Below are 24,889 nucleotides of genomic sequence, written 5' to 3'. Positions count from 1 at the left end.
TCATATCCTTATTTGCACCAAACCGTTTTGTCATGGTTCCGAGGAACTCCGAGGCTTGAAAATTCCTCAAAGAACATGTTTATTAGTTACAAAGTATTGGCACGGTCAAGAGTGAAACCAAGCCTGGATACACAAGTAACAATTTTCCAATACAAAGTTAAATGTCCCACCCATAAAAGCTATGCAAACAACTATGTTCCCCAATATGATTATTTGGCGGACTTTTTATGCAACCCCCAATCCCTAGTCTCGGGAGTAGCTGATGACCTTGGTTCCCACAGGACAAAAGATTATTTTGACTAGTGAAGCATGTGGGCAACCCCCCTCCCTCCGTTCTATGTGGCAATCTAGAATGAGAAGGAAACTGGCTGCAGCCATGCTCATTTGTAGAGTTAACATATTTACTGGAATTGGAGATGTGGAGACATATTCACAACAGAACTAAAGCAAGAAAGTAACCAGCATTTCTAATAATTGACTACAAAAGTGAAGATTAAACCATATGGAAAAAGCTATTTTAAAAATAGATTTAAAATAAATTCCAATTTTTGTAATTGTTCTGTGTTCTAAACATTTTAATCCACAATCTAATTTGAACTTCATACAAAATGCAAATTTGATAAATTCACATTGGTGTAATAAATTACTATACTGGAAGCATGATAAGAGGTCTATGCACTATCCAGAATTTAATTGTACAGGTGGTCCTCAGTGTACGGTAATTGTACAGTACAGTACACTGTACAGTAATAAGAATGGTTATGAACTCTTTCTAGTAAGTAACAAATAATTTTTTGGCACTAAAAATCCCTAAGCTTAAGAATTCAAAGTCTCCATACTGTCCATAATACAGGTAGTCTCGTTAGCAACATTTGGAACCGACAACTCAATTATTAAATGAAGTGGTTGCTAATTGAATGCTTAAGATCTTACTTCAGCTTTCCTTTTCTTTACAGTCCTGAAAAGGTAGTAAATGCAAGGATTGGTAGTAGTCACTTTTCATCACCGTCATAATTGCAAACAATCACTAAACAAGGCCAATATTAAAAGGAAGTGCCTATAGTCATTTTACAATTTGCTATAGTAAGAACTAGAACGCACCTCTTATTGTAGCATACTTAAAGTATGACTTCAAAAATCAATCTTTAAGCAGTCTATTACTTCTAACAAATTTTGTTTCAGTATATTTAATAAAGAATTAATGGACTGAGTTTTAAGAGAGATCAGATTTCACATATTTATATTAAACTTAAATTTTATGTTATGCCAATTCCTAGCAAAATATCACCTCATATTTGAATTCAAGATTATACTAACAAGTCATTTTTTAGTTCTTGATTAAGCGGAAAAAAATGGATTCAAATTCATCCAGCAGGCTAGTACAAGAGGTCCTCAGTTAATGACCAGTCATTCAGTGAACATTCATACTTGCAACACCACCAAGAGTGGTACTTATGACCCGGTCCTCAAAGTTCCAACTGTCACAATGTCTCATCATCACATTATCATAATTTGCCATTTTCCCTGCTGGTAAAATCAATGGGAAAACTGGCAGGATGTTAGAAATCATGGTCACATGAAGTCCAAGCTTAACAACGCAGTGATTCATTTAATGATGTTGACCAGGAATTGTCAGAACTGCCAGTATACAACCTCATCACTTAGCAATGAAGAATTTCAGTCCCAATTACTGTATAGGTAGTCCTCAACTTACAAGCATGAACAATTAGATCCACACATGAAGACTTCAATTAGCTATTTATTGTTTACGTCTATAACATAGGAATTTTCTCACTGGCAATTTGTACCTGGGCCAGATAAGGTAAGGTTTAACAGATTCAAGAGGGTTGGACTTTGCCCTTTTGAACCTACAGAGAGATTCCAGACTAATTCTCTGCTTGACTCTTCCCTCTGCCTCAGACATTCTCTCTCTGACACAACCATGATTGGGAATTTTAATCATAACTCATTGCAGTTGTAAGTTGAGGCACCCATGTGACTGTTTTTATGGTGGTCATTAAGCAAATCAAATGGTCATTAAGTGAATCCATTCTCCAGAAACCAGCAAAAATTGTGCCAAATGAGAAGTGAAACCTTTTCAAAGAAAAAAAACACAAGAAAGTCCAGTTGTCTTTTGGACAACCCTGACCTGGATGATTGAGAATCTCTATAGACATTGCAACTGATTGTAAATGTGAGCAACTTTCCAAAGCTGATGTAACTTCGAATGGTTTCTGAATGACTGTCATAAGTAAAGGACTACCTGGAAACTAGCTGAATATTTTGAAATACAGACTTCATTAGAAATGACAGCTCAAAATATCAATTCCGAATCTGTGAGAAGTCTTGAGTACTTTAGTTTCTCTTTCCATTTTATGCTTTGATTTTAGGAACAGTAAATATCTGAAATCTAAACAGGAAGAAAAATTATAGCACCAAATAAATGGAAGTCATTTGGAAATGCTGAAGCATTGGGAAAGAGAAATATACGGAAATTAGAGAAAAGCAAATGTTAAGCCCCTTTTATAGCTATGAATGAAACAATGTTGTTTCCAACATATATCGCATTCATTCAATCCCAGTGCCTTGAAATATAAGGGAGCACAAAAAGAGATCTACTAATTTTGAAATGAAACAAGAGGAATCAACTCCACGAGTAAAGGTTCAAGTCTTTCCTTCTTTTTGAAACTCACTGTCAATCTCTCTTAGAAGGTTAAATCTATTACTGTCCTTACGAACATGAACTGTAGTTATAGCTTACCTTCTGTATTATAAACCAGAAAACAAAAAAGGGACTCTAGTCAGGAAACTCTAGTCAAGTTTTAAACATGAAGTAAATGGAAAATTAGAGATAGCTGCTTTAAAAATCAGTGTAAAGAGCTGTTTCTACAAACGGAACAATTTTTCTACATATTTTTAGAAATCTTTTTGGCAGGCAACCATTTTTGTAATCATTTTCTATATCCCGAAGAAAGAAAATACTTAGGAATTCTAAATATCTATTCAAGTTAACTTTTTTGGACAGCAAATGTGGCCTATTTTTTATTTTTCTTCCCTTCTATATTTCTATAGAATTCAAATATTACTGTAGATGATTTTTAAAGCAGCTATCTCTAATTTTCCATTTACTTCATGTTTAAAACTTTTTTTTCAAGCAAATAAATTGGTCTTAAAACTCAAGCTATAGTTTCCTAACTAGAGTCCCATTTTGTTTTCTGGTTTATAATGTTCTCTGAAGTTATGTCTTATAAGTTGAAGATCATAATACTGTATTTAGTGCTTTCAAAACAAAATCATTTTTATTCCACACAAATTACTATGCTTAACTAAATACTGTACTTCTTTATGCTTGAATAAAAAGGATTATCCATTATTTAATTTAAAAATAGTGCACTTACTCATATGCAAAAATCAATGCTATTCTCATATATGTTTTGCATTCCTTTTCAGGAAGATTTATTCTGGGTATGATTAAATCTACAAGTGTTAAGACCCATTATTTCATACTGGGATAATGAGACATAGCTACTGCATATTGACATGTACAGTAGGTTGAAGCTAAATGAAGGCTTGTGCCTTATTTCACCTCCCATTTAAAAATGTGCAGATATAGGAAAAGACATGCACATAGTATTTTATATAATTGCTCAGTAAGCAATATATTTGTTTTGATTTTCCAGTGAGTAACCAATGAGTACAAAAGACAACAGCAAATACCATACAAAAGAGTCAGAAAGAAAGATCAACCTGATATAAGTGCCTATTTACAGCTCAATGATTTGTCCTCAGCTGTGGTTCTGTGGGCACCCAGGATTCTGTGACAGGTTCCGTAGTTTCTTGGAAGATCTTGGTTAATTTAAAAAAAAAAAAAAGTTCCAACCTCCAATACTGAGTTGGCCTACCAGAGTATGCACAGATCCCAGGCAGAGACTGCTGAAGAGTGAGGAGCAGCAAGAGGTGAGAGCAGGTACACAAGAGCCACCGGGGCCTATGTGCCATGGTTTTCCTTGCCAGCGCATACCTGCTTTTCTGCAGGTACAGTGGTCTGGAGGGCCTCCATCTCAGGTGAACCTGGCACCGGTAGCAACAGAAGCCACCCACAAAGTAGTGGGAGGTAGTGGGGAAAGGAAAAGTAGTGGTGTTGGTGGAAGCCTTGGCATCAGAGTACCAGAAGACATTGAAGAGTCCAAATATCAGGAAAGAGTGTTGGAGGTTGCAATGCATCATTAACACTCTTTAGTCTTCCTTGGGAGATGAGATGGAAAGGGGGGGGGCAAGAAAGGAGAAGCTGGATTTGGGGAACAAAGCATGAAACAAATATAATTTGAAACCTCTGACTTATATTTGAGCTTGAATGTGCATGGGTTCCCAAGGACCTGAAAAACATTTCAAGGGTTTCTCCAGGCTCAAAAAGTTAAAGAAAGGCTGTCCTAGATCATCATGTTAATCCTCATCTCCCCTCCCCATTCAAAATTTATCTTCTCCTTCTCATGTTTGTGCATTGTCATTTAAGCAAAGTCTGTAAATTCTTACCATTCTTTATATCCTTCAGTACACTTAGCAGCCCAAGGCAGGGCTTTTCAACCAGTGGTACAAGTACCACCTGTGGTACATTGGCACCTAGCAGGTGGTACGCGGCCATCCTAGAAAACTGGTAGTGGGGGAGGGGAATGAGCTGAACCGGTGGCAGTACCACACAAGCCTGAGCGAGAGACAGCTGGAGCTGCAGGGCTGTCATGGCTCAGTGGAAGTGCCAGGATCAGTGCCAGGCTCCAGCTGGAGCTCGGCACTGATCCCGGCGCTTCTGCTGAGCCCAGAAGCGCCGATCAGCTGGAATGTTGCAGCATCTCTGGGGTCTTGTGATTTACATTCAGATGCTTGGCAGCTGATTCATATTCATAACGGTCACAGTGTCCCAGGGTCATGTGAAGTGACCAAAACCTGCTGCAACCACCCAGCAGACGGGGGGGGGGGATAAAAACCGAACGGCCCCCACCCCACCCCCACTGACAATCCTCAACAGAAATGCTCACAACAATGAAAACCTCAGACAGGAGGAAGAGCGCCACCTGGGGGGCAGGCATCTTGCTTGGCTGTGGCTTGGGGGGCACTTTTTTCAGTGCCATTGTAACTTCAAACAATCACTAAGCGAACTGTTGTAAGTCAAGGACTACCTGTACTTCATCACTTTTTTCCTTTTTTTTTTTTGATCATCAAGTTTTTGACACCTTGCTAGGCGACTGGTGGTACTCGGATGTTGCCATATCCTAAAAGTGGTACAATGGGTGAAAAGGTTGAAAAGCCCTGGCCTAAGGTTTGTAGTTAGAAGGTCTGGGAATCTATAAACTTTCTCAAAACACTTCCCATTGTTGATATAACAGTGTGTGAAGTGCAAAATAAATAGAATTTTGTTAATGACACATTTTATTTTGGTTTGAAATTAAGATGATAAAAATTACAGGAATGATCAGTAAGAAAATACCTGTTCATTTGCTATGTAATTTGATTAGCCAAAGTCAGTTTAAAAATGTCAAAAAAGGTGAGGAAATGTTAACATACTCATACATATAATATTTCAGTCTGTACCAGAATTACACCAAAATATCTACATTTTAATTGACTCTGAAATTGTCTGAAATACTGCTTGCATTTTTTTAAAAAAACCTCTTTCCCTTTTTAATGTAACTGAATGCTAATGTTTTATTCATCTGGTAAATGTTGTCAGTGTATTCATAAACTGTACATATCCCACTCTAATTTTTAGACATGATACTTCTGACACAATTAATTGGTTTCTTTTACGGTTATCAATTGATGGAACTGATTTATTTGACAAAATGAAATCCTATAATTCAAGAAGGGAAAACGTAACCTATCAAGTAGAACTGTGCCAACAGGTTTCACTGTACTATATAATACTTGCTACAAATCTCCAAAACCAGAAGTGGTTCAGTATGATTTTGAGTGGCCTGAAAATAAGACTGTAGCATCCTAAATCACCCGTTCTCTTTTTAAAAAGCTAGTACTGTAATTTATACAAATTGGATGACAAAATCTTTTTTATATAGGTAGTCCCAGACTTACAATTACTATTTCCATCACTAAGCAATCAAGTCATAAAGTGCAACAGTCAGGTCTCCACATTATTTCGTGAGGCACTCCCCACTGCCATCATTAGGTAAATTCCACGGTTCTCCGTGTGGATGCCGCTTCCGGAAGCCCATTCTGGGCCTGGGCAACAAAAAATTAGCTACCGGTTCTGCCAAAGTGGTGCGAACTGGCTGAATCCCACCACTGCTCCCAGCCCTGTGTCTCGGTTCTTCTAAGCCAGGGGTCCTCAACCGTGGCAACTTTAAGACTTGTGGACTTCAATTCCCAGAATTCCTCAGCCAGCTTTGCTGGAAGTCTACAAGTCTTAAAGTTGCCAAGGTTGAGGGCTCCTGTTCTAAGCTAAGGGACTGCCTCCCAACTGCCTATTCCCCTAATCTGTTTTTGGTCACCCTGCACTCTTCCTTGTGAGGCAGCAAGCAGCTCTAGAATCATGCAGCTCAGACACTTCTTGGCACACCACAGGGGCTCTAAACACCCCAAGTAACAGTGCAAAAACTACAGCCGCCCCTGAAAGCCTCAGCTGCCCCAGCAACGTGGTACAAAGCTGCCACATTTCAGGAAACCCCAAGAGCAGAAAGCTACCACATCCTGGAAGCTCTAACACGGTGGTGCAAAGCTGCAGCATCCCAGGAAGCACTCCAGCTCAGTCCAGTCTGTTACTGAAGCAGGTAAGAAAAAGGGAATAAATTAGCCAGCCTCAAGCTATAAAATTCTTCCTGTGCTTTTGTGGGGGAAAAATTCTTGCCAATTTATGTTATTCTTTTTCTTAAAAAGGAAAAATACCTCTTTTTTATAATTTAATACTAAAGTTAGTTAGTGCCATTATTCTTTACATGTTCTGTATTTCTATTATTTATTTTACAGAAAAGTGAGCTGTGCCGTTCTCTTTCAGAACAAAATAGGGTTTCTAAACTGGAAGACAGGCAGATAAACCTTAGAAATGCAAAGGGAAATACGTCCTTCCAACAGCTTCCTAAAAGGTTTTCATGACAATGATGCCAAATTTCCAGCATATTCATCCACAAACCCAACTTGATGAATGTTCTGATTTCATCAGCCTCAATGATTCAGTCAAGCAACAATTCTGCTATAGCCATTCCCTAGACATCTATACAGGGAACAGTTTGGATTCCCTTATGCAGCTTGTAAACATCAGTTTGAAGCACAACAGATACACAAAAAGGAAAATTTCTCATCATAAAACAAAGCATAACTCCCTGAACAATATAGTTCCAATGGGCAACAGAACCTTCCCTTGATAAACTTCCAGTGAAGAAAGCCACCGCTACATACTGACAATAGCACCCTCCTGGAATGGGAGCAGGTAACCTTTTTTATGCTGAGAAAACATTTGGCATTTTCAAAGTTCTGCATATTGTGAGTGCTTTTGCCAAATTTTATTTATTTTATTGCAATATAAATTTTTCCTAATCACAAAATGGCTGCCAGGGTGGGCATAACCAGTCAGAAAACACCCATTTCTCAGGCAAGCCCAAAATGGCTTGGCTTGAGGCCTAACGTTCAGTGGAATTTGCCTAATGATGACAGTGGGGAGTGCTGGTATTGTCCTCACGAAATGAGGTGGAGATCTGACTGTTGTATTTTACAATTACATTGCTTGGTGATGGAGGCAAGCTAATCCCTAAGGACATTCCAACGAAGAATTGGAAGGCTATCTCCTCCTGCTATCCCTCAATAGGAAATATCCTTGCTCACTTTTAGTATGATCTAAATAGGCAATCGTGTCAGAATAAAACTTCCTGAGTCTTGAAAGAAACCCTTTAGTTACAAAAGAAGAGATGAAACAAACTCATTGTGGCACATTAAATCATTTCCAAGATATGGTGATAAAGGATAAAGTAAAAGTATGTAAGAGGAGTTAAAGCAGATGGGAACCATTCACACATTGAGCTTGAAATTCAAATTCAGTAAATAATTCTTCAAGAAAATAATAACAGATATAAGCAAGCTAGAACAGGTGAAAGAAAATAAGCTGAAAAAGAAGATCAACAAATACTGTATCTCAGAGGTCCCCAACCTGTGGGTCGCAGGTCCACTACCAGGCCATGGCCAGCTGGCAACCAGGCTGCATGAGTGGCTGGCCAGTGCACGTGTGTGTGCACACTCTCACTCCCCGACTTGTGTCACTGCGAAGTGTCACGCAGGCACTGGTATCGCATGCAGGCCTTAGCGTTCTGCATGCGCTTGCATCGCTGCAAGTGTCACATGGGTACTAGCATCGCTGTGTTGCATGTGCACTAGCATCACCTCAGGACTAGCATTGCCACAAGCGTCATGCAGGCACTAGCGTCACTGCATCACGCGCATCTTTACAAGCATCGCATGGGTGCATCACAACAAATGTTGCTTGTGCTCACGGCCCCATTCACATATGCGTGTAAAGGCGCCTCCCCCTCCCTTTTCTTCCGGGCCACCAACCCAGAAAGGTTGGGGAACTCTGCTATATCTGATCAAGAAGTACCAACTAGAGACAAGGAAGATTAAGGGATCACTGGCAATTATAAAGCAGCAAATAACAGCCATAGCCAAAAATATCAGCGGATAGAAAGCTTGAATTGCACACTATAGGCAGAATCTCCAATTTCAGTCAAACCAGAAATTTTTCTACCAATCCATCAATGCAGAGACTACAATAAACCAGCCAACACCTGACAGGGAAGAAACAGTGGAGTTATGGAACAACACAAAGAAACACAACAAGAATGCAGTTTGGAGAAAGGAGGTGCAGAAGGAAAAAAAACACAAGGTGAAATGAAAAATGGTAATAATAACAGAAACGGTAGAGAAACTGGCAAGGAAGATCAAGAATTGGTCAGTACCAGGTGAAGATGAACTACGTGGGTTTTGGTTGAAACATCTCACCAAGTCTGCATCCACTCAGAGCCATGCAGTTTAACTTACTGCAAGGAGGTGAAATTGAAGATTGATTAATATCTAATAATGAAAGATCTAACAAAAGGGGCAGCACTACACAACTACAGGCCAGTTACATTCTTATCAACAACCTACAAATTTCTAACTGATATAATAGCTGACGCAGTCCAGCTCTTGTTGAAAATAAGCTTTTTTCATCTGAGCAAAAAGGATGCTCCCAAATAGCTGAGGGATCAACTCCTATTTCAAAATATGATTTTGGAAAACTGCAAGAAAAGGAAGACTAACTTGAATTGATTACAATAAGGCATTTGACTCCTTGCCACATGACTGGATAATCAAGTGCCCAGAAATAACTAGTAGAAACATCAGAAGCTTTGTTCAAAGACTGATGGCAGAGTGGAAGACATAATTGCTGATCAATGGTGGTAGACTGGAAGAGGTTAACATCAAAAGAATAATCTGTCAAGGAGACTCGTTATTACCACTACCGTTTTGTCACTGCATTGATTTCTCTGTCAACAATACTTAATAAGTCAGGCCAAGGCTATCAAACATCTGCCAAACTATCCTACCTTCTTTACACAAATGGTCTGAAGTTGTGTGGAAAAATGCTGTTTGAAATGGAATCACTGCTTAGCAGTGTTTGGATATACAACTACTGTAAATATTGCAATGTAGTTTGGACTAGAGAAATGGGCCATCCTTTCCATCAACAAGGGGGGAAAATTGTGAAAACTGAAAGACTCAAAATGCCGTATAGAAATAACATCAAAATTCTGGATGAAGACGATCACTACAAAATCTGGACATCCTTCATGCTGACAACATGAAGCACATCAAAGTGAAGAAGAAAGTTAGTAGTGAATACATCAGAAGAGTAAAGAAAATTTTAAAGTCCAAACTCAGCGGTGGAAGTAACATCAAGGTGATTAACACTTAGCAATTCCAGTCATTAGATATACAATTGGAATAGGAGACTGGAATTAACTGAATTAGAAGCCCTGAATAGGAAGACCAAACAAATAACCATGCCCTTCATCTATGCAGCAATGTTGACAGACTCTATTTACCAAGGAAAACATATGGGCGTGGAAGTGTCCATGACAATTCGCCATGGCCAACTTGCCAGTCGTCTTGCCACAGCCATTTTACCACAGCCAACTTGCTGCGGCCAACTCTGCAGCCAACTTGCCACAAGACAATTCACCACAGCCAACTCATCGCAGAACAACTCGCCATGGGACAAGGGTTACACTAATATCGAAGAAATAGTCAAACAGAATCATTAAACAAAGGAGGCAAAAGGATGGACAAAATAAAATGTGAATGACTACACTATATATTCCTTCAAGAGTCAAACATTTCTTATTTTTCTTTCCCCTCAAAACCAAATATTGCATGATTTCCAGAATCAAAGTATTCTGAATAAAACTAGTTTCACACTCAAATAGATTTCAGATTTGAAGAATTTTGTACATCCCTACTGTAGCAATTTTAAAATCTTATTTAAAGGGACAAGGAAAGGGACTAGGCAGTTTCTGGTATATATTTAGGCAAAGTATCACTAATTCCTGTATTTGCCTTTATTTCTCCGGATGTTCTGTTCAAATATGTGTCTATTGTTGGAGACAAACAGAATTTGGAGATCTTGTGTATTTGTGTCTATAATCCAAGGTATTAGAGCCAGTGCTTAAGGCATCAGGCTGTTATAAACTGGGAGATGGTGAGTTCTAATCCCTCCTTGGAGAGATAGCCAGCTGGGTAAATGTAGGCCAGTCACTGTGTCAGGCCTAGGAAGATGGCAATGGCAAACCACTTCCCCAAAAACCTTGCCAAAAAAAAAGCTGACTGAAAGGTACAAAAAATCCACAACAACAAAAAATCAAAATATTTATTTTTATTTTACTTATCAAATTTAGGCACGTCCAGCCTATCTAATTATTACTAGTTATTTAGCTATTAGGTATAACTAGTTATCTGTTAGTAAAGTGCTCATATTCCAAGGAAGTTATGAATCTCTGGACAGGTCCCCCCCCAAAAAAAACACACACACAAAAGATGTTCAGTTGTCCTTTAACTCTTTTAACCATGCCAAAGCTCACTTTTATGAATTGCAACTGTGCAAAATATGCAGCCTCATGTCGCAGGCCCTGTCAGTCTCCCCTTGTGTGGGTTATATAATAATCATGGTATGATATGATTGGTTACTGAATTATAATTTTTACCATTTCACATCATCTCTATGAAGGTGGAATAATTGTCTACATGGGTCCAAATTTTTAAAAAAATCCCTTTAAGCTAGCGAGAGAAAGAGATTTCCTAGACATAAAGCAAGTATAACATGGTTTCAGGAAAAGCAAAGCATAATGCAGACGCTGTGGAGTGTGCTCCTCCACTAAGCCATATGAATGTATATGACATAAGCAAACAGTATGAGTTTGGTACGGAATAAAATCCTTGGATCTTTACATTAGAATTGAAAGGGTTGGATTCCACCAGAACAAAACCCTAGTTACTCTGTGTGTTCTGTCATAGGGAATAATGGGAATTTGCATTTGCAGCTGTAGAAGTAAGCCCAGAAAAGAAACAATAGATTCACTTCAGTTCAACTCAATGAACTTTATAACAAAAGCAAAAAAAAACACCACTTTTTCAGGTACATTGGCTTGAGGGTTTTATTTGTTCCCATATGCACAACATGCACTTTTAATTTTTAAGCACATATCTGCAAAATTATACAAAGCAATCTAGGTTTTTTTACATAGAAATGTGAAACATCCTTAGCACAATAAACCTATGTATAAAGCACGCCCTGTTCATTCTTTTGAAATCTGGCAAACTGAAAAGTAATTGTGACACACATACATACAGGGATTACAACTTTAACCTCCATATAGCAAAGAATTTAAAATCAGTACAGTAATAAAACATAACTTTATTTTTGTTGGTAAATATTGTGAACTCTCAGCATACCAGGGATCTGTCAAATCCTACTGCTCCTTAGCCAAGAAGCTTAAGTATAGGATTGATTCCAAATTACTTTGAAAAATCAAGATGAAGATGAAGTCCTTAATTCCTATCCCAAACAACAGAAACCTCTACCTTAAGTATCTCAAACCTTTTAATATAATACAGTTTAATCTGATGTATAATTTTGTTCCACTGAGGAAAGCTAAATTATTCCGTAAATCACTCCAACAGTTCCAACTATAACGTGTCTACTCATTAAAAAGACAGATTTAAGATAGGAAGAGTGGACTAGCTCTACACTACTTACCGGTAATTGACTAAATTCAAAGTATAGCATATTGAACTGACATAAGTGTTTTACAGCAACTTATTAACTGAAGCCAGACAATCTGCAGTTTTCGCAGATGTTGAAAATAGGGCTACTTTCTCTTAGACAACCCCCAAATGATAATAGTTGCTTTTCTTCTAGTTCTTTTTAATTCTTGTAATTATAGAAATTTTGTTAATATCTTAATAGTTAGTTCTTCAAGATCTATAACTATTCAACTTATGCATATCAGATATGACAGGAACTAGCGGACGCAAATTTGGATATACTGATGATTTGGCCATAGCAGTACAAGAAACATACATGGAGGGAGCTGTCAGCCTCCTATCCAAAGATTTTAAAATCTTGGAAAATTCTTCACTGACTTGGAGGCTCACTCCTAGCATCAGCAAAATAGGAACTATGTGCTTCCACCTTAACAACTAGCATATGAAGCCCCGAAAATCTACTTAAACAACAATTTATTCCCTTATGATTCCCATCCAAAGTAACATGGGACAGGACACTCGCCTACAACACGGGTCCCCAATCCCCAGACCACTACTGGGCTGTGAGCTGTTCAAAACCAGGCCATGCGAAATGACAGGCCAGTGCATCCCCCCTTGCTCAAGCAGTGAGCAAGCTCATGGAGATGCGCATACACACATGTTCACCAGCCCCTCACATGGAACCGTCCCCTCTCGCCCCGTGCTGGTCCACAAAGCCAGAGAGGTTAGGGAACTCTGTACTACAAGATATACCTAGAGAATAAAGTAGCAAAAATCAATACTAGAAATAATATACTCCAGAAATTATGTAGAACAAAATGGGGAGCTTCAGCTGCCACCTTCTGATCATCAGGACTAGGGTTGGTCTACTCCATAGCAGAATACTGTGCCCCTGTATGGCTGCCATACTATTGAGTTAGACGCCGGACTCAATGACACCATGAGGATTATAAGCGGATCTATTAAAACCATCTCAACTTGCTGGCTTCCTGTTCTGAGCCATATAGCACCACCACCTTTATAAAGACAAGATGCACTAGTGAGAGAATATAGAAAAATTATGAACCACTCACTCCTACCGGTGCAAGCCGACCTTCCTCATTTATCAGCCAGAAGAATCAAAACCAGGAAGCCCCCACTGGCACTTGCACATCTGCTCAACAACTGTAACATCGATTCTCAATGGAAAGCCAAATGGGTTGCTGAACGCCCAGACACAAGAAGACATATAAATGACCCTACAAAAAAGGTGCCAGGCTTTGAATTACTACACCAGCAATGGACAATCCTGAATAGGATTCTCATCTCCCATCTGCCGGGACTCCCTGTATAAATGAGACATAATATCCTCTCCTTAGTGTGACTGCAGGTTCCCATCTCATACTATAGATCAGAGGTCCCCAACCTTTTGGGCATCAGGGACTCGTTCCATGGAGAGGTTTTTCCGTGGAACAGAAGGGGCGTAGTTTCATGTACTGTCTGTATGCTGCAGATGGGGCTTTGCTTGTTTGCACGGACCGGTTTCTGGCATGCCACGACCCGGTGCCAGTCCACAGACTGGAGGTTGAGGACTCCTGCTATAGACCACATTGTGACCAGCTGTAAGCTAAGGGCATATACCGGTCCAATATCTGATTTTTTAAAAAATATAAACAATGCTGCACTTCAATGGTTAGACGGCCTAGACATAGATCTTTTTAACATTTATATTTTATTGCTTTATTAATCTAGATGAAAGGTTAATATATATTGCTAGTCCATGTATGATATGCCATATGCTAAATAAATCAATAAATAGTTCTTCAGGTGCAAAGTTAAGATTGCCATCATGTACCTTTTATAGGGTATTACTGTAATGAATGGGTCTCTTACACACTCATTTATAACTCTGGGTATTCAGAAAGAAAGGATGCAAAAGAAGGTGGGGAAACAAAGAGATAAAGATGGCACAACAATATGATCCTTTCAGTAAACAGACACTAAGCTTGAAAGCTTGGTACACAGTACTGTACAGAGATAAATTGTTAAGGATCTAGTCAGCCTGTAAAAATACAATCCACGCTATGCTGCCAAAACCAACTGAAAGCCTGATTTATCAAGCACTCTTGCACAGCCAGCTTTACAATTTCCTTTTAAGCATTTCTTCTCTTCCCAACCTCAATAACAACTATTCGCTCCTAGTCTAGGGATTCAAAGGATGCATTACAAAAATATAAAAGCAGTGACAGAAACCACTGATAAAGGTTTCTTCTGACCAACTACACTAAAGAAAACAGCACTACAATGTTCACCTTAAGCAAACCGTAAGGCAAACGTTGAAAGCATACATCATTATTCACTTCAAAACACACCACTCCTTTCAAATGAACTTCCTGTAGAGCCTTTTATACAGATGTTTGCAAATATGAGTGTAAAAAAAAAAGAAACACTGATCCTATGCAAAGAAAGCATGCCACTGTAATCTGCAACACCGTGGACTTAAAATAAGAAATATTCAGTAAAATAAGGATCTGTATGATCTTTAGATTACACTGCCATGTAGTATATATATTTTCTTTTGATCCATCCAAGTTACCATTTTGGTGGATCCAAGTTCTTACTACAACTTTGGAAAATGCCCTTATCAAGCAGAGAAAAACTCTTTGCAGAGCTGAACAAATGCCTCTACCACTAGATACTGTCATCATATTATATTTGTATATGTATTTATTATAGTTTTATACTACGAGATTCAAAACACAAATCTGCAATAATACAATAGACACAGTGGTGATTAATCACTTCCCAAAGGCCTTCTCAAACAGCTCTGTCTTTAATAGCTTCCAGAAAACCAACAATGATGCTGTTAATATGATTTCTAGAGGGAGGCACTCTATAATATGGGGGCTGCAACTGAAAGGTTTGTGAGCCCTCACCCTTTCCACTTCGTGTATTTGGGAGACCATTAAGAGATGTTGGTAAAATGTGTGCACTGGGTCATTCAGGTGGGCTGCTTCTATGCAGAAAAAAAATGTCCTTGTAAGTACCTCAGTGCCATGTAAAGCTTTATAAGTCAAAACCAGCAAACTGCACCTAGAAATTTACTGACAGTCAATAAAGAGACAGTAAAAGAGAAATTATATGATTATAGTGCCTTTGTTTCCTAATATGAGTCACCATTTTTATATAAGTTGCCATAGTCTTTAGAGGTAGCTCTATGTAGAGTACATTTAGTAATCCAAACCCATAGTAATAAAAGCATGAATCACTGTGGCTAGAAAGTTTGATGTAAATATAAAGATAAGGTATAACCATGATAATAGATAAATCTAGCTCTGGCTTTCCTTTCTTCTCTTTGTGAGCTTTCAACTCTACATTTTGTTAAAATGGCTCGCTAAGTTAGTATTGCATCTCCACTACTCATTTTTGCAAGTATGAATTTTTTTCTACTATAGTATTTAGCCCCAGATAGGAAACTAATTTCTGTCCAAACATTCCAAAGGCAATGTTTTTTTTAAACAAATATATGCTCACCATAAATAATGCTACATAAGCTTAGTATTTACAGGCTCACTTGAGAACAGCATCTGTTATTTGAACAATCATTCCAAAATATCCTGGTCATTGTTATCTTGCTATTACAATTTTTGGACTGAGCATGGAAAAAAATGCTAACGATTACCTAGTATATTGGTAACTAATATAAATAGTTCCCAGAACAACATTTCTCAAGTCCCTACTATGGGCCCAACGTGGCTTCAGAACACTTTAGCAACTTCAAATAGCTTTTTAACTTCAGGCTTTCCTGGACATGAACAGCCTGACTATAATGATCCATACTATGTTCATGTTCAATTATGTGCTGTCACCAGGCTGTCACTAACTTTACAGAATTCAGCTACTGCAATTCTTGTCAGTTTGTCTATACAAAGCTGTATTAGAATCTTGAAGGATATAACCTGATACTTGCAGCCATATTCAGTTTAAAATATTTATATGTATTTACAACAGACAGGGTGTCCCATCCCTGCCTTTGAATGCATTCAAAGTTACAACAAACCAGCAAAAGCTACTTGTGACCCACATTTAAAATTCTAGTGGTACATGACTGTATTTTGGGCACTCAGCAACCAGCTCGCATTTATAGTCGTTTGCAGTGTCTCGCAGTCATATAACCACAATTTAGGATTTTTGCTGGAAACTGGTATTGCTTCCACTTTCTGGCAAAAAATACCTCATAGTGAATATAGCTTAACAGCCACTACAAAAGAGGTTGCAAAATTGGGCATGGTCATGTGGTGATCCACTTTACAGCCATCACACTTTACAAGCATAATTCCATGCTCAATTATGGTCTTAAGTGGAGGACTGCCTGTATCTTCCGAGATAGCACATCTGAATTACAGATTTTTTTAAAAAAAGAAAGTTAATTTTTATATGCCTAAGCAGTCTAAATTGTTTACTAGAACAGTTATGCCCATCAATGTTATTATTTAGCTATTTGAGGGAGTACATTGCACTTTAAAAAAAATAGATGGAAAAACTCATTTAAGCACAAAATGCTGGTAGTTCTTGCTTACTGACTGCACATAAAGCAACTGTTTCTTTTTTTAAAAAAAAGTTACAACGGCACTGAAGAAAGAATTACAACCAGTCCTTAAAGATGCGGCCATCATAGTGTCCCAATGGTCATGTATTTGTGATTCAGGCTCTTGGCAACTGATATGCTCTTACAATAACTGCCAAGTTCTACGGTCACATGATCGTCTTTTGCAACCTTCACAAATCAGTATCCAAAAAGCACAATTAATGGGAAAGCTGGAAGAAATTGCAAAACATGGTCACATGTTGCAATGCTTAACACTCCACAGTGATTCGCTTAATGGCCACAGCCAGAACTGATGCAAGTCAGCATGTCCATAGGGCATTTCACCATATTGTATTTTGTTGCTTAGCAAAGGAGTTGCTCACAGATAAGCGAGCACTACCTGTAATCCAAATCCCATAGAAAATGTGATTTTAAAAAGAGTATGTTGCAACTGCAACTCCCTTATTATTTATTTATTTATTTATTATTTATTTGTTTTTATATACCGCCCTTCTCCCGAGGGACTCGGGGCGGTGTACAGAGTAAGGTAGGTATACAGATTGAACGATAGTGAAAAACAATAGTAAAAACAACTGAGACCCCAAGAGCTATCAGGCCAGGCCGGACTGCTGGAACAGGTAAGTTAGTTCTCCCAACCAAAAGAAGTCTAATAATTAATTCTCTCTAGACAAGAGAAAAATATTTGATGAAAGTATTAAATGAGTTAAAAAAATCTTTTTAAGGAAATGACTTAAAAAGAAATTTAAACTCATATCTCATTTGGCTGTTACAATCGCACTATACTAATTCTCACTAGGCACCAGAATCGATGTTTACATTTGACCTGCCAAGCTGGCAAGAGAGAAAGTCCACATTTTCTTTTGTTTGTGGCCAAGATCAAAATTTTAGGCACGTGTGAAATTTCCCCAAGAATAACCTAACGCCACTTTCTCAGTTGCAACCTCTTAAAATCCCTCAACAGAACAATCTCCTAAACGTTAGTATGCCTTTCTTGAGCTTTGCTTTATAGAAGTGAACACAAGAAACATGCGTCACACATGCAGAAAGAGGTGTCAAAACAACCCAGTAGGACCGTTCTAAATTAGAAGTCAAATCTGCCACCTCCTTCCACTTGAACCTTTCAGGGACAAGCAATAACATTTAAAGGACCTTCTCTTCACATCACAATTAAGCTGTCCAGTATAAACACAGACTGCTACAAATTATTATTTTAAATACATTTCAAGTCCAAAGGCAATGAGGAAATGATGATGTAAGGAAAAGAAACAAAAGGTAAAAGAGGCAAGTGGAATTTTCAGAAAGAATGATCACAAAATGTGTACCAGCCAAACACAGTAGCCACAAATTACACTGCTAACAAATTATTTCAGTCCAGGTAACTTTCAGCCGCGTTGCCCAAATAAAACATGTATTTTGCTACCCCTCCACACACAAAAAATTAAAGCATTTTATTGTTACTGTTAAGCCTTGCAGTTTTGCTTGATCCAAAAAGCATTTAGAGCATCACACTCTAAAAAAGTAGATACAATAGTAAGCAAACAAATAAACATAATAAGTGTATTAGAACGGATCCCTGAAGTAAAATCAATAATGTAAAGTCTCAGCTGAATTATGCACACGTGCCTTCAACAGAATACTAGAGACATCTAGCACCTAGCTATCTTTTTATTCAGTATGTCACTATTTATTTTAGTAAATTCCAAATGAACTATTATAATATTCTACACAGCGCTATCCTGGAAAGCAACACAAAATTTTGTACACCCATCTAAGGAAGGACAACCCATAAACATTCCACATTAGCAATCCACAAATGCCAAAATGCTTTAAGAAATAAAACTCTAAATTAAAAATATTACTAAGCAGAGCCTTATATTCACTTTCCTTGCTGAACATTGTAGATACTTTTATTCAGAACCCAACCAACTCCATTCATTTTTAAATTGGTAAAGGTCAGTAGTTTGAAATATGCCCTTTAATTAATCATTTCCTTTCACTTATTAACTAACTCTTTAATTACCCATTTCCTCTTTGAAATCAAAAGAAATTCCACCATTTCAATATTCATTAAGTGTCTTCTCTTTTTTTAATGCAACTGCATGTTTATGGAGGGGAGAAAGTAAAAGCACTAGTGTACAAATAAGTGGAACCTCACCAATTATTCATAGATCATAACATTCATCGGATGGATCAATATTTTATTCTCCATACTGGATACGTTGGTGTTGCATTTAATCAAAAAAGCGCACTCAAATGTAAATCTTTCCCTCCCCACAACATTCAAAGAGGTAATATAATATAGCCATATAACAGATTGATGATCAAGACATCCTAAAAACTAAATAAATTACTGCCTTTTTGATAAAAAAATTTATGAAACAGCTTAAGTTATAACTTAAGTGCATCTATAATACTTCATTTACATCTGAGCCGTGTTAATAATGATTAAAGTCGTAGGTATCCTTTTTTCAGCTTTAATGCTCTTTGAAATTTATGAAATAAGCTTTCTTTTATTCCTCCTAAATATAATGGGATGTGCAGTTTTTTATTCACTGAATAAAATACTAGGAACATAAAATAGGGCCATTTTTGAATAAAACAAACTTTGAAATTCCCATACTAAAGGTAATTTTAATCAGCAGGTGTAAAGTTTCTTTCAGAAACTTGTTAAACTATGCTATGGCATTTATTTGTGAATTAACTTTTTTAGATTTACTTAGCTTTTCAAATGCAGAATACAACGTTCCATTCCATTTTTTTAAAGTTGCATAGGTGTGATATTCAAAATATTGGAATAGTTATGAATTTGTAATATCCTTCAGTAAACAATTTTTATAAGGAAACAATAATATATAGCCTTTCACATAAATTTACTGATGTCGTCTGCTAAGAATTCTCAAGATTTATCTTTAACTTGGTGTTGGAAGCATTTAGCTTATTAAATAAACATTTGGTGTATAATTATGACTGGAAATAAGCCTGAAATATATGCAGATGTAAGATAATATTTTATTGATAATGATACATCAAAATGATATTATTCAGCAGTTCAGATATCTCAGATTATGTAGTTAATTGGTCTAAACTCTTAAAATATCAACTACCAAAAGCTTTATTCTCTGTTGAAACATAACAAAAGTAGTTTTAAGCGAATTCCTTTAAATGTTGGCAAATAATTATTTCAAAGAAACTTTCTTTATTATCTAAAGTTTTTTTTTAATCACACATGGTAAACAGTACAAATTGTTAAGACTCTCTATGGATTTAGACAAAAATGTAATTTAATTAAAATGAATATTGCTTCCAGACTGCATTTACTTGGTGATCTTTCCTATGTCAGTATTTCTATATTTGTTTGTAACAGATTTATGAAATATTAAGATTTTACGTATGGCAAGAATATGCCACTTAAGTTTTTATAAGCCTAAATTACTGTTATCAAAAAGAAGTAGGGGATTTAATTTTTCAGATTTTCAGTTTTATACTGGGAAGAATATGTCTTGATTTCCCTTTGGAATACAGGTGAACAAATACAAATCCATTACATGTACACTGTATTTCCATGAATTAAAAGCTGGAAGGCATATTTAGAAAATGTTGGAATGAAAGTATAATTTCATTCCCCAATTCATACAATATATTTATAATCTGGAATAATCCCAATCTGAAAATAACTAATTTGCTGGGGGGGGGGAGAGATTAAAAGACATGGGCTGCTAACAGTAGCAATACTCTTAATTAATTTATTACACAAATCAAATTTTCAAGCCATTTGAGTTATTACTTGAGGAATTTAGACTATGTAAAACAGTAAATAGCAATGCATTTAATTAAAATACCTGTTAAATTCAGTTTGGTGTGATGCAGTGGCTACACTTACAATTCCGGAACTAGTACTTACATTCAAAACCTTCATAATTTTTTTAGAAATTTCTAAAGTTTATTACTAAAATGGGTATTATCTTTAAGAACAATGGAATAAAGGAACTAGAATAGCCTATATTATCAATGACAAAACATTTGAAAAAATATTAATTATACCTTATGATTTTAAGAAGCAATTTCAACAAAAGATTTTTTCAGTATCTATTATATTCTTTAGAAAATGTTCAAAAAGGACTAGTTTCCAATTACAATATTCTATCTAGGGATAAGGCAATACTTACCCATATCATGCAGCCTTTTTCAATTAATATTCTATTTTAATATCACGTTAATATATTACAATGTTCATTTTAGTTTAAGGATGTGAATATGCTGTTGAAGTGTATAACATTTTATATGAATTATGAATTTGTTGTGCATGAGAGGTAGCAAGGAAATATTTAATGCTGACAGGACAGATTTATTTCAGTTTACAATCATGGATTATAGATCTAGTCTCATTTCTTTTTGTGAACTACCAACAAAATGGAAAGTGTGATAAAAATTATTTTGCATTGATAAGATTTAATGTTTTAAGAATTAGGTGACATATTTTTGTACGTAATGAAATATTTTTTCATTTATATTTTTCTTATCCTTTCTTCTTTGCATAAAAAATGAAAAAGAATTTTAAGGAATTAACAGTTTAAATTAATCAAAGTACTGCGTGTAATCTGACCTGTGCAAGAACAGGGAACTTGAAGTCTGCTGCTCTGAAGCAATCTGCAAGTCCGTTTCTTGAAATCATTTCACTATATTTGGGGGGAAAAATGGACCACATGCATATTCACCTATCAACATAAAAAAATTACCTTGCTAATAGTTTTGCTTTAAGAGTAAATCACTCTTGGAAGATAAGTCACCTATCCCACTATATTAAAATCTATTCATAGCTGAAGTGCAGAAATATGAAAAATACAAAAATCTTCTGATATGTTAATCACAGTTTTGATAATCTAGCCCTTAGCAAATATAATCATAATTAAGAGTCAGTGAATAGTGAAGGCCATAATACTACATATCAGGAACAGGCAACCTGCAAGATCAAATATACTAAATCTCACCTTTATTATACAATAATAATTAAGGGATCTTAATAGTTTTTTAATATTTTTTTTAAAAATGACATATTTATTTGTATCCCACCTTTATTATTTATTATAATAATTATTATATCCAATAACCTTCCACGTCCTATTTTCTCCACAACAATAACTCTGTGAGGTAGGTTGGGCTGAGAGAGAATGACTGGCCCAACTGGCTTTCATGGCTAAGGCAAGACTAGAACTCAAGGTCTCTTGGTTTCTAGCCTGGTGCATTAACCATTAGAGTAAAATGGCATGCAATTATTTAATTATATAAATTATTTAGCATTATATGTGCTTTGGGACACATTATATCACTTTAATGCTTCTTTTCAATATATCCAGCAACCCCTTCAGAGAGTGAACTAGAATAGAGAGGATAGTTTGTCTAAAGCTATCTAGCAAGTTCATGCCTGAGGCTCACAATCGGGATGTTTCCATTTTGCCTAATCACAAGCATTCTGAGATTGCAGGTACTTAATCCAGAGGATTCTACTGAAATATCAACTAAGATCCCCCAAACCATACGGCTTAGGGCCCAGATATCTACAAATGCATTCTTGCCCATACAGTAAGGGTCACTCCACATCCCTTCACTTAATCATCTATAGAGACCAAGGAGTTGAGCCTTCTCTATTACAGCTCGTTCTTTGGAATGGCTTCCCATTCAAGATCAGACTAATTTTCACATTGTTGTGTTTTAAAAGAGCCACCAAAAACTAGCTTTCAAAGAAGATCATGGGAGCAGAGTAAATTAAAATCCCACCATGGGTTGTATCGGAATGTACCCTTTACCTCTTAAGTGATCTTAGTTATATAGTTTAAGATGAAAGTTCTAATGCTGTTGTTTATTTTATTGTTTTATTTTACCATAAGAATGGAATGTAAGACCCCCTGCTGGATTGAAGAAGCACATAAAATTCAATAAATTAATATATAAATAACACTTGATGACACTTCCATTAGGAAAAATGTACATGATATTTAGTAACATGTATTAAGAGGTGGATCACTTAGCAAAAGAGGTTACTAGATTTGAACTACACCAGGAGATGAATTAAGCAAATCTGTTTAAATGTGCTGGCAATTTCAGATTCTTGATACGGCTGAGTGATATAAACAAAGATGGAGAAATGTTATTCAGGTACATCAATAGAAATATCATCCTTTGTAAAAAAAATAAATCAATCCCAAATCTTCCAAATGTTCTTAAGGAATAAACACTGGGAGAGATGGTGTATGAGAATTGGTTTGGTAACACCCATAATGCATAATTTAGGGCACTGCTGTTCCTAACAAAAAGCATACATCATCAAGCACTCAATACTGTCCTAAATAATTCTCACCTTAGTGACCACAACTATGACTACATTATTAAAATTTCACTATTTCTAGTTGTTATCCTTATTAGCTTACTTTTAAAAAATCTAAATATAAACACCAAAAATGGTTGGTTTGACTTTTTAGGAAATACACTTGACCTTCTAGATGGAGTACACTCTAACTATATCCAAAGGAAACATATACTAAATTGATTTGAATGTAACATTAAGTGATGAAATATTTAACCATAATTGACTAAACAAATCATAATAGCAAGATTGAAAAGATACACTTAGCATGATGTGAAATTCAATCATAATTTAGTTTATCTTTTATCCTGGCTTTGCTCAGACACAGTTGTTATTAAAGTCAGAACAATATTTCTATGCCAATGATGAATATTTATATGGATTAATTTGAAATGAATGCAAATTATTATTGGTATATTTCAAATACCTATTGATATATTCTGTGCTGTTCATTATATCCCAATCTGCTATAGTGGAATGGCAAAAAAGATTATTCATATAGCACTTGAACCTATGAAAAGATGTAAAAATCACAAAAAAACATTATCTCATTAAGGAAAAAACTACAGTGACAGAAAACTGATCTGCTAATTCACACTAACTCGTACTATTTCATAAGAAGTACCCTCTAAGATCACAGCCAAATTGTTCTTATAATTTGTTTTCTACTGCAAATAAGTAGCTCTTCCTGTAAAAGACATATACATAGCTTTCATAACTATGTATATGCTACGTGAGCACCAAAATAATTCTTACAGCATGCCATTGCAGGAAATATTATATCTGGATTACAACTATATATAAGATTTCTAAGGATAAGAATTTATGTAAGAACAGTGGCTCTAGACCAGGGGTGTCAAACTGCCGGCCTACTGGCCGGACGCATCGCAACAAAACTGCACCTACCCCATTGCCAGCAATGGGGAAAAAGCTCCGATACGTCGCGCGACGTCACGAGTTTGACATGTCTGCTCTAGACCCTGGACTAGGTCAAACAACATAAAAAACATAGAAGCTCGCTGGCTGACACCTTCTTAGAGACCAAGCTACCTCAAGGAGGAATTCTTATGGGGTTAATTTTTGAAAGTGGCTGAAGGCAGCAATGAGATTATTTTAATAAACCAGATCAGGATTTTCAGAGGCTAGCTTTGGAAGAAATTTAGAGGTTAATCCCACTTTTTAGCATTTTCCTGTTGAAAATGGGAGGGGAATTACTTTGAAGTCTAAATTCAAAAACATGGTTTCTGATTATTCCAAGAAATGTGCCATAGATTATAAACATGCAATAACTTGGCCGTATTTCAGACAAACAATTAACAACTGCATGATTGAATCAATAGTCAACTTTTCTATGGATCAGGATGTTTTTAAAAAGTAAAATTACATTAAAATTTAGCATGATTAAATGTTTTAGTTTAAAATGCATGACTTTTAACAGCACTATAGCAGACTAGTTGATGAAAACCTACACTCTATTCTTGCTGAAACAGACTATCACTCTAAAATATCTATAAATTGCCTTTTTTCAAACTAAACTATATATTGTATTATATTTACAGCGCTCCATTTTAAAGGTTGGTCACCCAGAGTCATTTATGAGATGGCTAGTTTATGTATGAATTAATTAAATACATACATATATGAAT

At 36.4% G+C, this 24,889-nt stretch overlaps 1 protein-coding gene across 6 annotated transcripts in view; it reads right to left on the bottom strand.

The window, feature by feature from the left end:
• Positions 1-24,889, bottom strand: part of MECP2 (methyl-CpG binding protein 2) — a 70,467-nt gene that overhangs the window by 42,328 nt on the left and 3,250 nt on the right. For 2 of the 6 annotated variants that reach the window (XM_081319883.1, XM_081319884.1), the window contains exons 2-3: positions 23,671-23,754; positions 21,486-21,558 (exon numbers count right to left, since the gene is read on the bottom strand). The exons of 2 other annotated variants lie outside the window; for them this stretch is intronic. Coding sequence is in view for 1 of the 4 variants with exons in the window: in XM_081319880.1 (XP_081176006.1) it covers positions 23,671-23,754 (84 nt within the window). In the remaining 3 variants the exon portion in view is untranslated. Of the gene's footprint in view, positions 1-21,485; positions 21,559-23,670; positions 23,755-24,889 lie in introns of those variants that run through there. 2 more of the 6 variants (XM_081319880.1, XM_081319879.1) reach the window with 2 other exon arrangements.

This window comes from Vipera berus (assembly GCF_964194415.1).
Source record: "Vipera berus genome assembly, chromosome: 2".
Taxonomy (NCBI): Eukaryota; Metazoa; Chordata; class Lepidosauria; order Squamata; family Viperidae; genus Vipera; species Vipera berus.
This window is presented reverse-complemented; position numbering and strand designations above follow the sequence as displayed.